General features: G+C 37.4%; 1 protein-coding gene across 1 annotated transcript in view; it reads left to right on the top strand.

Annotated features, from left to right (window-relative positions):
* The window catches only part of LOC140138923 (sucrase-isomaltase, intestinal-like), a 32,769-nt gene extending 14,901 nt beyond the window's left edge, over positions 1-17,868 (top strand). Inside the window, exons 6-24 of the mRNA XM_072160706.1 lie at positions 184-296; positions 987-1,112; positions 1,531-1,662; positions 2,380-2,490; positions 3,114-3,182; positions 4,095-4,211; positions 4,608-4,692; positions 5,820-5,952; positions 7,516-7,655; positions 8,621-8,655; positions 9,410-9,526; positions 9,898-10,046; positions 11,125-11,209; positions 11,743-11,799; positions 12,537-12,667; positions 13,558-13,646; positions 16,217-16,266; positions 16,919-17,080; positions 17,514-17,868. Of these exons, the coding sequence (XP_072016807.1) occupies positions 184-296; positions 987-1,112; positions 1,531-1,662; positions 2,380-2,490; positions 3,114-3,182; positions 4,095-4,211; positions 4,608-4,692; positions 5,820-5,952; positions 7,516-7,655; positions 8,621-8,655; positions 9,410-9,526; positions 9,898-10,046; positions 11,125-11,209; positions 11,743-11,799; positions 12,537-12,667; positions 13,558-13,646; positions 16,217-16,266; positions 16,919-17,080; positions 17,514-17,576 (1,964 nt within the window). The 3' untranslated portion in view covers positions 17,577-17,868. The remainder of the gene's footprint in view (positions 1-183; positions 297-986; positions 1,113-1,530; positions 1,663-2,379; positions 2,491-3,113; positions 3,183-4,094; positions 4,212-4,607; positions 4,693-5,819; positions 5,953-7,515; positions 7,656-8,620; positions 8,656-9,409; positions 9,527-9,897; positions 10,047-11,124; positions 11,210-11,742; positions 11,800-12,536; positions 12,668-13,557; positions 13,647-16,216; positions 16,267-16,918; positions 17,081-17,513) is intronic.
* The last annotated feature ends 3,360 nt before the right edge of the window (positions 17,869-21,228 follow it).

Raw genomic sequence — 21,228 nt, 5'->3', positions numbered from 1 at the left:
TTTTTTGGCCCAAATGTTTTCGGTCAACGTAAAAAAATTTAATTTTTAAAAACTACATAATAATATCTAGGAACCGTGTTTTAATTTTGACCAACTCCACCAAAAATATTTGAAATTTGGGCGAAATCAGGCTTTTTATGATTTTTTTGAAATTTTTTTGACCATTTTTGGTGCAAATTTCAGAGGTTAGTTTGCAGCCTACACCAGCACTAACATACAGGACTATCGGCGGTGTATTGGATTTCTACATGTTTCTTGGACCCACTCCTGAAAACGTAGTCCAGCAGTACACAGAGGTAATATGCTATTCCGTTTGAAATCCACCCCCCTCTGTTGACGATTTACTAAAGCCTTCCACAGAGGGAGTATGAGTTTCAAATAGAATACCAGCAAGCGTAAGGTAATTGGGTAACTTGCATATTGAAATACTCACTTTGTGGAATCCATAATGTACGATCTTTTAAAATGGGTTGGGTCAATTTTTTTTCCATTTTTATTTACCTGTACTTGGGCCTGGTGGAAGGGAAAAAAGAACATACAGACATGGTCCACCAGACCCCATCTTAATTACGGTAACCAAGATAGATGCAAAGATACAATCAGCTTATGACAATAAGATTTAAATAATACTGCCCACCACGACAACAGGACCCAACCAATACCTCTGTTAAAAGATAATAAAAAAAGAGCAAGGGTTGGGTCAATTTTTTTCCAAACCTGATGTTTTTGGCAGTAATGCTTACACGTGCTAACAAAAAAACTTAATACTTAACACAGGTGATATATGAATGTAGGTACGTATAATATGACTGGTTGTGGAATCGAATTAGAGACCTGTCGACTATCCCTCTGTCATCTTAAGCTTTCGTAGAACTGTCCTCCAACATGGCTGCCATTTTAATTGTTATACCGTTCCGGTTGGTTTATTGCATATACTCTATATTCCGGTTGACTTTAGTTAAATAAAATGTCTTTATATTTTCCAGGCCATCGGACGACCGTATCTTCCACCGTATTGGGCGTTGGGATTCCAACTTTGCAAGTATGACTATGGTGACCTTGATACTGTTAAAGAGGTGGTGGCAAGTATGCGGCAATATGATATCCCACATGTAAGTTAACCTCATGAGAACTACCTGCCGATTGGCCAAAAAGAAGTTTTCATTATCAATTGTACCAATCAGCAACATTGTTAGAATAATTTCACTACCGACACAAAAAAAATTGGGGTGAATTATTTGCAAAGCTCCATTGTGATTGGTGATTAAAGTGAGGATATCATGTAATTGACCAATCAGAGGCAATGTTAGATCGGCAGATAGTTCTCAGGGGGTATATTGATCGGTTCCGGCTGGTTGGAGCCGGTTTCTATTGTTCTAAACAATGGAACTGACTCGGTTCAACCGCCGGTTGAGTTTTGATTTCATCCCTGACAAATATACCATTCAGAACATTAGAATACAACACAATATCAAGTAATAATTATACTAACAATAATTATTACATTTTCATTTTATTGTTCTCCTCTAGGATATCCAATATGGCGACATTGATTACATGTTACGACAACTGGATTTCACCGTCAATCCGGATACTTACGACGGGTTGGGAGAATTTGTCAAACAAATCAAAGAAGAAGGAACACGATATATCATCATTTTGGTATGTGATTTATGAGGATGATGCATGATGATGATAATGATGATGAATATTGATGATGGTGGTAGTGATGATGGGGTAGTGATGATGATGATGATGATGATGATGATGATGATGATGATGATGATGATGATTATAAATGATGGTGATAGTGATGGTCATTATCATGATGATGGTGAAGTTAGTGATGATGATCATGATGACGATGGTACTAATGATGGTGATGATGATGATATGATGATGATGGTGATGATGATGACGACGATGCAGACGATGATAAATCAACGAAGATGCAATACGATACATCATCATTTTGATATGTAATTGATGATGATGATAATGATGATGATGATGATGAAGATGATGATGATGATGATGACGATAATGATGATGATGATGATGATGATGATGATGATGATGATGATGATGATGATGATGATGATGATGATGATGATGATGAGGAGGAGGAGGAGGAGGAGGATCATAGATTCATAGTGATGATTATAATGATGATGGTGGTGTTGACGACGATGGCGATAACAACGGTGATGGAGATAGTGGGGGAAAGGACTTTTTTCTTCTGTTTTCTCCCATTTCTCTTCTCTTCTCCATTTCTTTTCTCTTCCCCTCCTTTCCTTTTTGGGAGGGGGGAGGGAACCGCCCCATTAATCCGCGCCTGATGACAACGACGATAATTTGCATTTTTCATTTCTTATACAGGATCCTGCTATTGCCGCTAATGAAACCACGGGTTCATACCCACCATATGACGAGGGTGTCAGAGATAACGTGTTCCTCACAAAGTCAAATGGAGACATTATGTTTGGGAAGGTAAATGTTTGTTTGTTTGTTTGTTTGGTTGATTAAACGGTCGCTCGGTGTGGACTTGAGTCCTCAAAACTGCTGCTGGGACTAGGCTCATGTAAATGTGCTTACTTAGATTTTTTACTTGGGTTGTAGGTTTTTATTTAGAAAAAAATAGATGCTCCTTTGTTTGCAAAGAGATGTGAAATCCTTATCGAATAATGCAGAAAATGTGTCTCATGATACATCATCATCCGAATGATGGGTTGCCAAAAGATTTCAGCCCGAATCGCGGGTCAAATAATCGAAAAGTCGCCCAATTTTTCTCTTTACCATTGGTTTCTATGGGACATGAAACTATCGGAAGTCGCGGGAGCCAATGTTGAAAAGTCGCCCAATTTTTTCTTAACCATTGGTTTCTATAGGACAGGAAATTGTCAAAAGTCGCGGAAAAATCTTCAAAAGTCGCCCAATTGGGCTACCAAATCGCGGGTTTGGCCACTCTCAGGACCGAATGATGGAACGTTACGTTACCAACGAAGCGTCTTTCATAATGATTTTAGAATAGAAACACCATGATGTTTTCTGTAATATTCCACAGAATAGAAACACTGTATGAACCATGATGATTTATGTAATATTGCAATTAGGTATGGCCAGATTATCCGGATCTACCAGGAGGCACATGTCCATATGAGGAGTGGGAAGAAGCTGTTGAGGTAAGTCTGATGCAGAGAGCTTTTAAAAATGAAGTATTCAAATAATCATGAGAGCAGTGTTGGGACACTTTGACCTCTGACAATCGGGGGAAAAATTGCTGTAATTATTATTCATTCATTTGTCCTTGTAATATTGTAATTTGTTCTTGTAATTCATTTGTTATTGTAATATTGTACTCGAATATTTTAAATAATTAATTATGAAATAATAATGTTTTAAGACAATTTTCTAGTCTGGTAAAACATTTTAGATAATATTTTGTACTCACGAAAAACACTTTTCCCAATAGGTCAAAGTGTCCCAAAACTGCAAAAACGGTCCCACAATGCATTGCAAATTTCAATGCCGATTTAGCTTATTTATGTCGCCTTCACTCTTAGAAAAGAAAGTTCCGAAAGGTATCCTTTATGTCTTCTCAGGCGTACCCTTAAAGGTTCTTAGGACATCCTGATGAATCGTTTTTAGTTCTCTCAAAGTCATTCAGAACCTTTTTTTGGATCTCCAAAGGGTTCTAAATTTGCAAGAACCTTAAGAGTTAAATACACAGTACTTTCAAATTCAAAAATGGGTTTGTGAGAATTTCAGAGCCTTTTTGTAGAACCAATAAAGCTTTATACATAAGATTCAGAGAACCAATACAGAGATTTCAGAGTTCCGTAAGATCCCGATTCTTTCTAAGAACCATCAAGGGTTCTCTCGAGAGTTCCTAGAAGACGGTGCACTGGTATGAGTTATAGCAATGCGATGATAACTAACCCAAAATCTTTTCCTGTAATAATGATAATAATGTTAATAATTATATATAAAACAACGGTTGCTTATATCACTACATTGAAAACTATCCATAGTATTTCCCTATACATTGTTAAGAGCGTTATTAAAAGTTTCAAAAATACATCGTCAACTTTCAGAACTGCCGGGCCTATGCCGCCATGCCAGATTTCCGCAAGCCAGCTACAAGAGAATGGTGGACCCGCCATATTGTCGATTTCCATGACAACCAGGTCGAATTTGATGGAATATGGATAGTAAGTATTATTATCTTATCATGAGCAAAAATGTCGTTAAATGGGCTCTTCCTGGGTCAAAATATGCTCTCATTTTGATGAAAATTGTCCTGCAACAGCTGATAGGCGAGAGGTTGTTTAAGATTTCAGTTTACCGCAAGTGATGTAGTAAACATGCACTACTTGTTCAGAGAAAGTCATTGATACACCGATGGAACACGGAGCATAAAGTAAGTCCCCCTAGTTTTGTCATAAACTGTATTGGACAATTCCAGTTGGAATCTATACATCTCCTAAGGAAGACATGACCTTAATCTTCCACACAGATAGTGTACATTTCAAATGGGGTTACCTGAATGAACCCGGTGAACTTCTTCCAAAATCATTTTTAATGGACATCATTTTTCTTCTATGTAGGATATGAACGAACCAGCCAGCTTCGTACATGGCTCAGTAAACGGATGCGGTGATAATAAATATGATAACCCAGCATTTAAACCACGTGAGTGTCAATTCCTAAGTTCATGTTTAAAGGAAGTGTCCGGCAATCACAACATTATGTCTTATATGTTAGAAAAATAATTATCAAGTACGAATCACATGGTTTTATTTAAAACAAAGTCATATTAACCATAAAAATCTCTCAACACGCGATGTTCAAAATTCCCGCGCCTAAATTGTCTAGAGCAATAATTCAATGAAGCCTGGCGACAAATGAGCACAAATAACCATGACGTCATTGCTCTAGAAAAATTTCGGCGCGGGAATTTTGAATATCGCGTGTTGAGAGATTTCTGTTTTTATTCGTTTTTATGGTTAATATGAGTTTGTTTTAAATAAAACCATGTGATTCGTGACATAAGGTTATGATTGCCGGACACTTCCTTTAAAAGAATGTCCGCTCGTTTGAATAACTTCAGTTATGGCTTAATTTACTTGCATTCAACTTGTGATTTTTTTCTAATGTCTGGTATTCAAACTTGTACTTTGCATCGATTTATTTTTCTTTCAAATGTGCTTCCAATTTGAGCATTGCGTGTTTGTCCTTTTCTTCCATTGTCCTTTTTTCCATTGCCTTTTTTATTTCTTTGTGCTTTTCTTCCATAAATATGCGATGGCCGCGGTTGCATCAAAGTCGCATAATGCTCGCATCCGTGATTCTGTTATAATTATGTGATGCGATCAAGCAAAATCCGTCGGAAGTCGGAAATATTAAATTTCCAGTTTCTTATAAGATAGTAAGAGTCATTTACAAAGCTGCATTTTGCAGAAAACCCTATTGAAATTGAACAACCAGATGATAATTTCCAAACTGTGCTGCTTTCACTCACGTTCTTCAGAAAACAGACCTTGTTCCACACTGTTCCACTTACATTGACAGACGTGTCCTTTCGTAAACCAGACTTCATCATGTCTAAGAAAGATATAATCTGGAAATTCAAAAGATATTAATAAATCTGACTGAATGCTGTTATTGAATCAACTTGATTACATGACAGGGGATTCCCATCTCTCCTGAAATAGCTTTGAATGTAAACGAAGATCAAATTATATAACTCAGGGTACATCAAAATACTTATGTAAATTTATATGCACTATCCGTGTTTACGCTTATTTTTTTATGAGCAGGTATCTGGGGTCCAGTATTAGCCGATAAGACCATGTGTATGAATGCAATATCCTATGTGACTGATTCCCAACCAGACTTACAGTACAATATGCACAGCCTCTATGGATGGTCCCAGACTCTGCCGTCACTAGAGTAAGTATAATATATATATCATAGAAAATTATCCTTTTCACGCAGACCATAATGACCATACGTGACCATATTTGGAATCAGCATGAAAAATGCATTAAAATGAGTACAAACAAGCCCAATATTGGTATAGCTCTTGATATTTTGTAGACTGATTTCAAAACTTTTACACTTTCGCTGGGTTCACCGAATGGGTCTTTAGCAGATCTCATTATAGCTATTCATAAACGATTAGTTATGCGCGGCGAACCAGTGCATGGAAAGACAACATTAGTTGTTCTCTTGCACCATGACACAGGGAGAAGAAAAAGGAAATGAGGAATGATGGAAGAATAAGACTGAAGAAAGATGAAGATGATGATGACGATAATAACAAATGTGTGAAAAAAGAAGCAGAGAAGGAGTGATAAAGGAGGAGGAAGAGGAGGAGAATGCAGAGGAAAGTTGAAGATGAAAAAATGGGCTTTCCAGCCCTGTGAGAGAGCGATAGTGTTTGTTGTGTTGGCTAGTAAGAGGTGAATGATTTAAGACCATAAAAAGGGACGGAAACAAATTGTAACTAGACTAAGCTGTGGTCTAACCCACGAACACAGCCGTGTTGTGACCCCTAATGACCTTTGACCCCAAAATATATGAAAACGCCCATAGACATTGGCTAATGTCAATGCATGGGTGCACGTGTCACCACTTTGCTATGTTACTTGTGGCAGAAGGGACATTTTGAAGGTTTTTCATCTCAGACCGGAAGTGACCCCTTAATGACATTTGACCCCATATAAAAAAATACCACATATGAATTGGGTAACCACAATTCATGTGTGAACATACCGTTACTGTCCTATGTTTTTCTTAGCAAATAAAAAATTTTGAAGGTTTTTCGTTTTATACCGGAAGTGACCCCTTAATGACCTTTGACCCAAAATCTGTGAGGACCCCATAGACATTGGGTAATAACAATGCATGTGTGCAAGTGGTGTCACTCTCCTACGTAATGTGTGGGAGAAGAAGCATTTTAAAGGTATTTCGTTATATACCGGAAGTGGCCCCTTAATGACCTTTGACCCTAAATAAAAAAATACCACATATACACAGGGTAACTACAATTTATGTGTGAACATACCGTTACTGTCCTATGTTTTTCTTGGCAAATAAAATTTTTTGAAGGTTTTTCGTTTTATACCGGAAGTGACCCCTTAATGACCTTTGACCCCAAATCTGTGAGGACCCCATAGACACTGGGTAATATCAATGTATGTGTGCAAGTGGGGTCACCGTCATACGTAATCTGTAGGAGAAGAAGCATTTTTAGTTGAAATCACGTTTTTGACCCTATGACCCCTACGTGACCTTTGACCCCATGAGTTTCATGTGACATGTAGGGGCATGGTCAATGATGGTTGTGACCAAGTTAGGTCTAAATCGGTGAAAGCATGTGAGTGCTAGAGCAAATGTAATGGTCGGCAGAAAGAAAGAAAGAAAGAAAGAAGAACCTGTAAGAAAAAAGACACAGCCGTGACTAACGTCACGGCTGTGTAAAAAAACTAACGAATATTACGTTGATAACAGAGCAGCACGTGAAGCTGTCGGTGACAAGAAGCGTAGTTTTGTCGTGACTCGTTCTACATACCCTGGTAGCGGTAGATATGCCGGTCATTGGTTGGGCGATAACACCAGTAGATGGAGGGATATGGGCATGTCTATTATTGGTGAGTATCAATATTATTAATATACGATTCTCTGTCCGTCCGTTTGTCCAATGCCAGACGGTACATGACACGCGTCACGTGATGTATATTAAGAGGCTGACGAAACTATACAAGGCGGTTCCATTTATACTGGAAAATAAAATGGCAATATAGATTAAAAGGGCATTTCGTGATCCACAGCATCATCCCCCACTTTTTCAAAAAAAAAGTTGAGATTTTTATGTCACTGGAAACCTCTAGCTACAAGCTACATAATGTTTATTTACAAAAAAAATTCTTGCAGATTAATTCGTTTAGCAAAGATATCATGAAGACAGACCGAAATTACAACACATCGTCTATGGAGCAGTGTAATACACATAATCATGCATAACTCGCAAACACAAAATCGGAATCAACTGAAATTTGGGGAATAAGCTTTTTTCGTGGATATCTACTAAAAATGTCATAAAAAGAGGATGCTAGGATCACGAAATACTCCTTTAAATAACGATTAACGAAGACATGTTGCATCAAATATTCTATGCCGAATTAAAAAAGATATATCTAAGAAGAAGAAGATGAAGGAGGAGAAGGAGAAGAAGGAAGAGGAAGAAGAAGAAGAAGAAGAAGAAGAAGAAGAAGAAGAAGAAGAAGAAGAAGAAGAAGAAGAAGAAGAAGAAGAAGAAGAAGAAGAAGAAGAAGAAGAAGAAGAAGAAGAAGAAGAAGAAGAAGAAGAAGAAGAAGAAGAAGAAGAAGAAGAAGAAGAAGAAGAAGAAGAAGAAGAAGAAGAAGAAGAAGAAGAAGAAGAAGAGGAGGAGGAGGAAGAAGAGGAAGAGGAAGAGGAAGAGGAAGAAGAAGAAGAAGAAGAGGAGGAGGAATTAGAGGAAGAAGAAGGAGGTGGTGTTTGTATGTCTCTGATAACATCAGAAAATATATGTGAAGTATCGTGATATCGTAATCGTTGTTGTGGTGTTTCATTTCAGGCATGATGGATTTTAGTTTATTTGGCATGTCATATGTAAGTATACAGATCTATAAATCCAGGGTTGCCCACTCTCACGCATTCAGCGTGAGTCTCACGCATTCAGCGTGAGTCTCACGCATTTGGGTACTTTCCCACGCTCTTACGCCATGGTAGTCAAATCTCATATGTATATCAATCTCATGCTCAGAAAGTGTATGAATAATTGTGTTTGATTATATTTAAACTTACGAATGATCTTAAATAAACCAGTGCCTTTTTACGGGCCTGATATCGACCCAAGATTTTTTTTTTTTTTTTGCTAAAACCATGTAAAATCAGCCGTTTTTGACCAAAATGTATTATTTAGGCTGAAAAAATCATAACATTTTCAACATTTTCAAAAAAGCTAAGTTTTGTGCCCCTGGGGATTTTAGTGGATCGTGGAAAATATATTAGGGGGCAGGGAACACCCCTTAGTCGAGGGTTAAATCAAGAACTATAATTAACTTTAAGCATAAACACTTTTTGCTGTTGGAGTCACTGCTGAGAGATATAGTTTGTCCAGCTCGTAATCGGCGGGCCTTGTAACATCGCGGATTAATATCAATTTCGAGAATTGTCTTGTGACATCTCGCAAGAAACATCACAAATACTGTTATTATTGATTTAAGTCCTACTTTCTTTAACACACTAAATATAGACCAGGCGGGTCAACTATGGCACTCTCAGTGTGGTCTCCTTTTCGGCGTAGTGGTAAAAGCCAACAATGCCCGCCTATTACGAGCTGATCAACCATTTTCCTTTTCAGACTGGTGCAGACATCTGTGGATTCTTTCAAGACACTACTGAAGCATTATGCAGACGATGGCATCAATTAGGCGCGTTTTATCCATACTCAAGGAATCACAATACCATTAATGTTGCTGTAAGTTCATTAAAGCCATAATTAATGTAACATAAATATTGGGTAAAATTCACCCAACTATTGGTTAAAATTTAACCAAACAAATTATGCCCAATGTTGGGTAAACTTTATATCTAACCAACGGATTGGACTATTCCAGTTGAAATCCATATACACCCCATATGGAAGACATAACCTTAAAGTCCCAAACTTTGATTAAGTGAAAAACTCCATGGTACCGTCGGGGGCTCGAACCCACAACCTAACAATCATGAACCACCGTGCCCTTGCTTTTATCATAACCCCATAAAATTGGTGACTCTGAAAAGAGCTGTTTGTCAATTAAAAAAAAAAGTTTATCTTTTAATTAATGATTTTATTTTCATCTCCAGCCTCAACATCCCGCCGTTTTTGGTGAAGATTTCGCTCTAGAAGTAGCCGACGTGTTACGCATACGGTACAGGCTATTGCCTTTCTTGTACACATTGATGGCTGAAGCACATATTGTAGGTTCTACCGTAGTTCGTCCATTAATGCACGAGTACGTATTGGTGATTATGGTGATTATTATCAAATCGTTTTATGCGTTTTTATACCATAACTGATAATTAAACGTTTTCTGTACAAGGTTTTGTATTTGCTAGGTGTAGGTGAAGCCTGTTAAACTGTTTACGCCGCGCTGCAGAATAGGCTTCGTATTTAATGTTTAATGTGAAACTGATCTACGGGTATTGAATGTGCGGTTAACCAGTGCGTGGAAAGACAACATTATTTGCTCTTTTGCACCGTGACACAAGAAAGAGAAGGAGTAGAAGGGGGAATAGAAGCAGGAAAGATATAAGAAGAAGAGGAGGAGGAGGAGACTAGAGGAACAAGAAGAAGAAGGTTAGAAGGGGAGGTGGAAGGAAGAGAAAGGAGGTGAAGAAAAACAAAGAGAAAAAAAATGAAAAAAGAAACGGAAAGAATAAAAATGTATCGAGAAAAGTGAATTTTAATAGAGTTCTCATCAAAGGTATACACCAGGCACAAAAAGAAACTCGTCAGTTATAGTCATCCTTGCTGTTTAAAACCCTGATAATTTTGGATTATTCTGAAATAAACATTTTGTTAATTGGGGTTTGCTTTCTCATTTGACACCCTGTTCGTAAAAATCGAGCAAGAATTGACCAAGACATGCGCCTCCAAACCCTCAAACCCCAAAATCAAAAGTTGCAATTTTAACGATTCAAATGTGCCTGTTACATTGTGTGCTTTATTGATTGGCCCGTGGTGCTTGTGTGCAATGCAACGATGCGTTCCCATTGAAAATCGTTGAAATTGTAACTTCTGATTTTGGGGTTGAGGGTTTGGAGGCGCATATCTTCGTCAATCCTTGTTCGATTTTTACGAACATGTGTCAAATTATTCTTGTTCGATTTTTACGAACAGTGTGTCAAATAAGAAAGCAAAGTCCAATTAACAAAGTGTATATTTCATAAAACCCAAAATTATCAGGTTGTTGAATAGCAAGGATGACTATAACTGACGAGTTTCTTTTTGTGCCTGGTGTATATACAAGCAAGGAAAATTTGAAAAGGCAATTCTGTATATTTTGTGTGTATATTTCTTTCCTGAAACAGGTTCACATCAGATAGTGTTACTTGGGACCTTGATCGTCAGTTCCTTTGGGGACCATCATTAATGGTATCGCCCGTACTTGATGAGGTGAGGGAAAACTTACTCTGCAGAGATAATTGGCTATTCCAGTTGAAATTCATACTCCCCCTGTGGAAGACATGACCTTAATCTTCCACACAGGGAGTGTGAATTTCAAATGGGGTTACCTACATGGGTGACTCCATTTTGAAATCAACACTGCTGTGATTAAGATCATGTTTTCCAGGGTGTGTGGATTTAAACTGGAATAACCCGATAGCAGGATGTTCTTCAGACTGCGATGATCAAGACTTCTGGATTCGACAATTATATGACGCAACAACTAAGATCAAAATAGGACCATACAGAATGAAACAAAATACACGTTTCTTTAAATTGTTTTAGGTTTTTATACTATTATAGTTGAAGAACAAGGAATAAAATATATACATAATAGAGAAAGTCTACATTACAATTTATGAACTCGGACATTGAGTTGCGTGGGGGGTGTGTGTGGGAAGGGTGTGTGTTATATTATAGAGAGGAATATTATAGCGATATTAACTATTTCAATTAAATGTTTTAATTTCTAACATTTGCAGGGCCATGTTGAGCTTAATATGTACGTGCCAAAGGGGCCCTGGTATGACTATTATACGGTATGTATAACTCTTTATTTGGGGCTGTGGCTATGGGATATCAATTATAATTATGATGATTATCAGGGGCGGATCCATGTTTTTTGAGAGGATGAGGGTCCACTCATGATTTTTTTTAGAGCAGATGCAACTCTACTGGACATTCTGGGGGGAGGGCTGAGGCCCCCTCGGAGTAGAAAAATTGTGCCAAGTTTTTCTGGATCCGCCCGTAATGATTATGATGGGGACTACCATCATCATCATTTCCGCTACCATCATCATCATTGTTACTGGTTTGGTTTTAACAGTGTCAAAATATTTCACCGTAGTTTATGTAGGCCCATAGGTGTTAGTCTACTTTATTTAACACGCAAAATATAGACAAGACAGGTCAACATTATCACTATCAAACGTGGATCTACTTTTTGGCGTAGTGGTATAAAGCTGACAATTCCCGCCGATTACGAGCTGATCAAAGTATAAATTATGAGTGCTCAAAATGGTATCGCGATGTTTGCGACAACCTGTATGAGGACACGATGCGATGATTCGTATTATATTTATCTTTTTTTTTGAATTCTCACTGCGAGGATTTTTAATCTCACTGCACGGATTTTTAATCACACTGCACGGATTTTAATCTCACTGCACGAACGAATAGCCCCTGCTAGTGACGTTCATGATCGCCATCACTAACACATTACGATGGTTCGAATTATATTCATCTTATTTCCTCTAAATAATAAATTGGTCTATAGGGTGCCATGGTAAACCGTAACGTTGAACAGACATGGGTAACTGTGCCAACACCAGAAGATACAATTAATCTGCATGTCCGAGGTGGATACATCATACCAACCCAGCAACCTGCTAACTCAACTATGTGGAGGTAAAGCAACCAAATTAATCTACACTGCGCCAATAAAGTATCCTTACACTTGGAAAAATAATCACAATTTCAAAACTGAGCAATATTGGGGTAAATTTGTTTTTTTAATAGATACACTATATAATCCTGCACATTATGACGTCACATTAAATCCAATGTGACCTCAAGAAGTAAAGTTACAAGCAATTGAATAGATGAAGGTCGAAGGTCCAGTTTTAAAAGTGACAAACTGATCTATAACAAGGCGCAAAAAGATTCCAACAAGCGCAACAAAGAGACAACGAAGTTTCTTCAATGAAGCCTTAATTAAAGCAGTTTTTATTTCAGTTTTTACTTCTCTGTACTTTTCATAACTTTTCATTTTATTTGTCAGTTCTTTTGTTTCAGTTTTCTTTTGTTCCATTTGTTTTAAATTTAAGCCAAGCGTATAAATTAGCCATTCACCACTCTCAAACCAGATGTCTAGTCTGTGGAATTTTGAATAGGCCAGTTTGTCACTTTTAAAACTGGACCTTCGTCTAATCAAATGCTTGTAACTTTGCTTCTTGAAGTCACATTGGATTCAATGTGGTGTCATAATGTGCAGGATTAGATAGTGCATCTATTAAAAAAATTACCCCAATATTGTTCAATTGGGAAATCGTGATTATTTTTGCAAGTGTAAGGATACTTTATTGGCGCAGTAAATATACATCTCGTATCCAATACGTGCTTTAGTTTTATGGGAAGCCTAATTCTAACTATAACCCTTGAACTAACCTCTAAACTATGACTCTAATGCACAGGGTGCGGGTGGGGGCACTCAACAATAATTGTATTTTCCCCATTGAAAAGACGTTTTATTCATCAGTTGTTTTAACATTTGTATTTATCATTGTCTTTCTTTCCAGTCGTTCTAAACCATTTGGCTTGATAGTGGCTCTCGACAGTGTTGATTATGCATCCGGGAATTTATTCTGGGATGATGGCGAAACTGTCTGTAAGTTTTGGACAAGACCTATTATTGAAGACCGAATTAAAAAACACTAGTTTGCGTCTGACGTCAGGGCAAAGGCACAACTTGATTGGTTGCTGACCTGCGCAGTACAACATTTTGAGTCTGGTTGTCAGGACGTCATACGCAAACTAGTCTTTTTTTAATTCGGTATTCAATAATATATCTCATCAAAACGAATAGTTACGTGATCAAAAATAAATAAGTATAGGATTCTATTAAAAAACGACACTGACTTTATCTAGATAGAAAAATGACAAAGAAATATGAAAACTTAATTAATTTTATGATTGAGATCAGAGTAGGACCCTGCTGTTCATTTTGATTGTATTATCACTTGAACCGACAATCTTATCAAGATTATTTGTTTCCGTTTCATTTTAACAAGTAACTATTCAAATTAACAATTAGATCTCCAACTCATTATTTGACAAGATTATCCATTTCATTTTGACAAGATTCTGTTAAGTCCCGCTCTGACAAGACAGACTACTCAAATTTGATAAGTTGGGTCATTTACTGACGAGAATCTCACCTCACCTCACCTACGCTGTTTCATCCTCTGTAGTATGAAGCCCTCTTCAAGAATCTCCCATTTCTGTCTGTCTTGCGCATCCCTTGCTCATGTGGTGCCTCTATATGCTGTTAAGTCGTCTCGCCATCTTCGTCTTTACCTTCCTCTTCTACGCTTTCCTGTTCTTGGTTGCCACTCGGTGACTCTTTTTGTCCATCTGTTGTCGTTTTTTCTTGCCACATGTCCTTCCTGCCCATCTCCGTTTTGCTTCACCAATCCTTTCCATGATGTCTTTGACTCCAGATATTTATTCATTCTATAATGTTTGAAATGACAAGGTAATGTCATCAAATAATATCTATTTGATGAATTTCTTGTAATTGTGATGAGAATGTCCAATTCACTTTGAAGTGAAATCTGTTATGTCCCCAACTGAATAGTTTCCCTTGTCAAATTTGACAGGTTTATTCCAATGAAGTAGATCGTTTAAGGGCTGGGGTATGAACGTTCGGACAGTATTTATTTTGGGACATTAGAGCACATCAGACATATCGAATTGCATTCTGAATACGAAGAATGTCATTCTGATATCAAATAATTTTGATTTTTGAAATTCGCAATTTAATACACATTTTATGGCAAATCATTAAAATTGATATTTTGATATTTAACAGTACTTGAAGTAAAATTTATAAATCTGATGATTTATACTTAAAGTGTATGTAGGTGGGATGAAAAGCCGACGATCAATTGAAAATTTTGACCTTTCGTATTGAAGATATGGATTTTTTTCCCAAAACACCAAAAAAAAATTAGGTCTTTTTGGGAAAAAATCCATATCTTCAATATGAAAGGTCAAAATTTTCAATTGACCGTCGGCTTTTCCTCCCTGCTACATATACTTTAAGAATATATCATTAGATTGATATAATTTACTTCGAGGACTGTTATATATCAATAATTTGAAAAATATCAAATTTTTATAATTTGTCATAAAATTTGTATTATATTGTGATTTTCAAAAAATGTAAATTATTTGATATCAGAAAGACATGCTTCGTATTCAGAATGCAATTCGATAGGTCTGAGGTGCTCTCATGTCCCACAAAAATACTGTCGAAACGCAATAAACGCTCATTTTAGATCCCTTAAAGAGTGTAGATGTTCTCGCTTAGTATCACGATTGTTACTGATACATTTTGAAGAACTGAGACCAGTGATGTTTGTCTATTATTGTTTTGTTAAATATTGCACAATTAATGCATCCATGACAGGGGTGAGACTGCCACTTGGAAAATATTTCGGGTGCAGTTGTAACGGAAAGAATCACATCACAATAATTATGTCATATTAGTCTGCTTGGGATCCCGTTTCCCCGGAGACAAACTTTTTTTTTTCATAACCAGCATCTTGTCAATGTGGAACACAACAGGCTGCAGTTAAGTGTCTACCAGACAATGACGCATGGCTTATGGTTGTATACCGTACGCTTAGAAAAAAGTTCTAAAACCTCCAAGAACCTTTTTTGTCCTCTATATGGAACCCTTAAGTAAAAAATAGTTTCTTCAAACTGAAAGAACCACTTGAACCCTTTGTAGGACCATTTTTTGCCTTTATAGAAACTCTTTGGTTCCTTACAGAACTGTTGAGGGTTCCATATATTTATAGAGAACAGAGTTTAGAACCCTTTTTCCTGCGATTGTATCACCAAAGAATATCATCGGAAATTGAATAACCACTAGAAAATATTTGAAATCAACATTGGACTACTCCCGGTTTAAAATCCACACTCCCCCTGTGGAAGATTTTGGAAATATCTTCTACAGGGGAGTATGATTTCAAAAAGAATAAGCACATTAACCAACTCTATATATTTTGAAACTTGCCCTCCTCTGTAGAAGATTCAGTCTCAGAGGGTGTATGAAATTCAAATGGAGCTGCCTAATGTGTTCATTCCATTTGACAGTCATACTCTCCCTGTGGATTTTAAATGGAATAGACCATTTATGATGATAAGACTGATTTTGTCTCCTTTTTTCAGCAACCTATGAGAATGAGGAGTATTACATGGTGGAATTCAACGCAGAAAAGGTGAGTACAGTAAAACTACTGTAAAGTTTCACAAAAAGGGTTGCCGAGGGCCGGCCCATGCCCGGGAATAAATAAAAATGCAGGTATGACATTTAAGGCCTATACTGCAGGATCGAACTCTAAAATGAAGGCGTGAAGCGCAAGAAATATATTTTATACAAAACTGGACCCCCCAAAAGATAATTTGTTTGTTTCAAATGTGCTATTTCTTTTGAAAATCACACCCCCTTGATGATAAAGATTTTGGAATTGCAACCACATGCAACAGTGTTAGCTATCCAGATCCGACAATTTCCATCACAAAACAGGCGTAGCCAGGGGGAGCCGGGTGTGGGATATTGCCCCCTCCCCTGCCCCCGCAGAAAATTCTCATGGATAAGATGGGGACGGCAAAGAATAAAGTGTCATTAAAATGACTAAAAATGGGACAAAAATTAACAAATGGGGACAAAAATTTAGCTTTGCTCCCTCACACTAAAATGCTGGCGGCTACCCCGCTGATCCAAAAACGGTTGTAATTCTAATAATCAATATGAATGGATCTTGGAATGATTTCGATTATTATGATTACAGAAAGAATTTCTTCTAATAAACTGAATGATTTCTTTAGTTTAGATGATGAAAATAATGCTGTTGATTTGTTTTTTTTCAGGGTTCGCTGAGGTCTACCATCACACACCCTCATGACACATTAGTAAACGATTTAGTACTTGATGATATCCATATATGGGGCGTTTCTGACAATATTAACACTGTCATATTAAATGGTGTCACTTTGGAAGAAAGTAAATGGGACTTCGACACAACAAAAAGGGTAAGACAGAATATTGATTCAGTTTTCGTTCTTGTTGATTACTTTTTCTTTCTTTCTTCCTTCCTTTTTCTTTCTTTTCCATTCTTTCTTTCTTCCCTTTCCTATCTTTTCCCTTCCTTTCCATATGTTTTGTCTTCCCTTCTTTCTTCCTTATGTCACTAGTAGGCACAGTAACTTGACATTCACTCTTTAACATTGACAGAGAAGTTCACTGTGGCTTTTCCAGTTGAAATCCATACACCTCCCATAATGGAAGATGTGACCTTAATCTCCCGGGGGGGAATTCTGTGTGAGAGATTAAGGTCATGTCTTCCATAGGGGTGTATGGATCTCAACTGGAATAGCCCAACGTTGTTAATAGAAATATCATATCAGATATTAGTTCTAAATATTATTGTTATACCTATGTCATTCTTCCTTTCCTTTGTTACAGGTATTTACATTGTCTGACTTGAATCAACCGATGAAAACTGACTTCATTCTAACCTGGACTTAATAAACGGCAATTTATGTCAACCTCTTTATAATACCAAAGACGGAAAAGCAATAACCAAAGATTAAAAACCCCAACAACTTTTATTTTATATAATCAAATATTGTATAAAACATTTTGAAAAAAAAACCCACTGCAACAAAATTTAAAAATGTTGTAAAAACGTTATATTAAAATAACTTATGCAAACGTTGTTATTAAAACGTTTTATGTATACCCTCTACAACCAGACATAATTAAATGTTTTCTTGCAACCTTTTCTGACGTTTTGCTAATGTTTTTTTGGTAGTAATCATGATTTTAAAATTTTTATACATATTGAAGGTACATGTTTGGGTCAAGAGGGGAATTCAACGACTTTGGTAAGTAAAAAAAGCATAGGCGGCGGAAGCGGGGGGGGCACTGCAAAAAAACAACAACAAAAACAACATCCCAGCCCACACTCACCCGACACATTAATCAGTGTACCGCGGGCGCATAAAAAGCATATTAATTGACAATAATCTAAATTAATAATAGCATCAGAATGGAAACGATCCAAATAAAAATCGTTCGCATCCCATATACTTCTGTAAACTATTGTGTAGACTGCTATAGCAACATAATATTCATGGTCACATGTATTATATACTACACACAAAAAGCAATATCTTAAATTACCAAATAAAGTAGTAAATAGATGGAGAACTTTGTTCTCCGTATTTTGATACATCATTCAGCATGAAACGATTTTATTTTCCAAACTTATACCAATTTGAATGAAAAAGAGAGCATTTCAAAATTGGTTTAATTAGAGGGGGGTGATAAATCAAATTTTTTCTGAGGACCCCCTTAAAATATGGAGATGGTCACCCTGAAAGAGAAAACACCTCTTTAAAAAAAAAATTGGGGGGGTCTAACCCTCTGAAGATTCGAAGTGCAAGGTTGCCGAATTCGGCAGGCTTATACAGTATTCTATACAGAAAATCACAGTTTAATGATATAGGCCCCTAATGGGCAAATTGAATGGTACAATTGATAGAATTGTACTCTGGAAGTTTGATAATTTACATGTAGGTATCAGAAACAGCTCGACAGGGAACAAATAGTCATTTTTGAGTGACCATATGCCTACAGTTATATATACATAAGGGCAGGGGGGGTGCGGATATGTCCCTTACATGTCCCAAAAGTCTACTCAATAAAGTATTATTAAGCTTGATGTTTTGTGCAAAGTACACATCTATTATCATTTCATGTACATGATGTAGGCCTGTTTGTAGGGCTTATCAATGTGTTATAATTTTACTTCAGTCTGTAGCATCCACTTTACACAGCTTTTTCCAAAAGAAGCTAAACATTCATAGCTGAGTTGAAATCTTAAATCATGACTTTTGGTTTTGAGGTAACATAGTTCAGCGGAGTTTCATAATAGCTCAGTAGTTTCATATTAGATTGGTTGCATAGGCCTATGTGGTTGTAGAAAGATTTCTACAGTCCAGTTTGTATATAATTGCAGTTATCTAATAAAATATTTGAAATATGCTGTGAGATTCCACAAACTTGTCAACTTCTGCAGCTGATGTGGATGGACCGCGCCCATGGATACACTTCTCTCTCTCTCTGTGTCAGGTGGCGCTGTGTAGCGCTGCTGTGGTCTTCACAAGAGTACGCCATCTCACTCGATCCAATGCCAAGTGTGTTGCACCTTGCATTCCCTGGTTAGAAACCAGCTTCACGTCATTAGTCCAAGATGTTGGTGGACGTCCTCTTCCTCGTTTGCCTTCCATGGCCCCTTGCAAAATCTGTTTTCTACACCTCCATGTTTCCTGACAATATGGCCAAAGTACTTCAGCTTTCTCTCCATTATGCCGCTTCTGATGGTTAGACTTGTACCAATCTTGTCAAGGATCCAGGAATTTGTTCTCCTGTCTTTCCATGTCACTCGTAGAAGCCTCCTGTAACACCACATCTCAAAAGCATCTACTCTTTTCCTATCATTCTTGGTCATAGCCCAAGACTCGCATCCATAAGTGGCAATGGAAAACACAGTTGCACGAAGTAGGCGTACCTTGAGGTCAATGGATAGGCCTCTGCTTTTCCATATGCTTGACATGCCCTGCACAGTTGTCCTTGCAATAGCCAGTCTTCTCTTAATTTCAGTTGTGCTGTCACCACTGTTGTTAATCATTGAACCCAGATATTCAAATTGCTTCACCTCCTCAATCTGTTGTCCATCTATCACAAACTCATCACTTTTCTCTCTCTGTCTACAACCATTATTTTTGTCTTCTTTGTGTTCAGGAGAAGGTGTTTTTCTTCACTGGCCTCTTTGATGCGCTTCAAAAGATCAATCAGCTCTACTCTGCTGCTACAAATAAGAGTGGTATCATCGGCGTACCTCAGGTTAGTAATTCTTGTACCGCCAAACTTCACTCCACCTTCAAACCCCTCCAAAGCTGTTCTCATTATGTCTTCAGAGTAGATGTTAAATAGGTTTGGTGATAGCACACAGCCCTGTCGTAAGCCTCTTCCAATCTTGAACCAATCTGTGTCTCCACTACTTGTTCTGACTGCCGATTCTTGGTCTTCATATAAGCAGCTGATCAGATCCACAAGATGACTTGGAAAACCCATCTTTTTCATAGTTTCCCACATCTGAGGGTGGCTAACACAGTCAAAAGCTTTACTGTAATCTATGAAGCACATGTAAAGAGGAAGTATATGCTCTCTGCATTTCTCAATCACATTCCTGATATTGACAATTTGGTCCCTAGTACCCCTTCCTTCACGAAATCCTGCCTGCTCATCAGATATTTCCTGCTCCATTTTGTTCTTCATTCTCTTGATGATGATCTTCAGAAGCACTTTACTTGCATGACAAATCAGGCTGATGGTCCGGTGATTGGCACACTCTTTCAAATTTCCCTTCTTTGGCAGTGGAATAAATACTGCCCTGCACCAGTCTCTCGGCTTATTAATATATATCTTTATTTTTGTGCTTTCTCCTGTTCTTCGCTTTCTAGACCTTTAGTGTACCATGCACTGATTATTTCTTCTATTTTCCCACCTCACTTCATGATATCGTTGTACTCCTAAACTGAGCTAGATTCACGCATCTATCTGCTTTACACCCCGTCTCGACAGATTGCAATTTACAAATCCCACACTGCGCTCATAAGGTTATGTACAATGTACTTTATTCATCTTCTCCGTGTTCACATTTATTTATATGATCTAGAGAATGTGAAGATGGTTCATTATCTCAGAAACCAAAGATATTGACCTTTTGTGTTTGAAAACCTGCCGCAAGTTGAAGTTGTACTTGCAGCTACCTTTGCGCTGGACTTGCCTAAATGTCATTGTCATAGGCCTATATCTTGCCTGTTGGAATCTTTTCAGGACACAAAGCTGAATGCAGGCTCATATTAAAAAGTTTGTATGCATGCATTTAGTTTAGACGAGCCATCATGAACTTGTTTGAAAATGGAATCTTGAGATTTGATGTAGAACTTGTTGAAGGTCAAGCAGTGCTCCTGCACAAATTAATATATGATGACAAATTAATTAAGCCTACATGACGACTTTCAGAAGTCTAAATCTAAAAAGCATCTCATAATACAGGCCAGCAGATTGGCGGCATGCTCGTAGTTGTGGAAACAAATGATGTCATATA

Source organism: Amphiura filiformis, chromosome 18 (genome assembly GCF_039555335.1).
Source record: "Amphiura filiformis chromosome 18, Afil_fr2py, whole genome shotgun sequence".
In the NCBI taxonomy this organism is placed as follows: Eukaryota; Metazoa; Echinodermata; class Ophiuroidea; order Amphilepidida; family Amphiuridae; genus Amphiura; species Amphiura filiformis.
The sequence above is the reverse complement of the archived record's forward strand: the minus strand, read 5'-3'. Positions and strand labels throughout refer to the sequence as shown.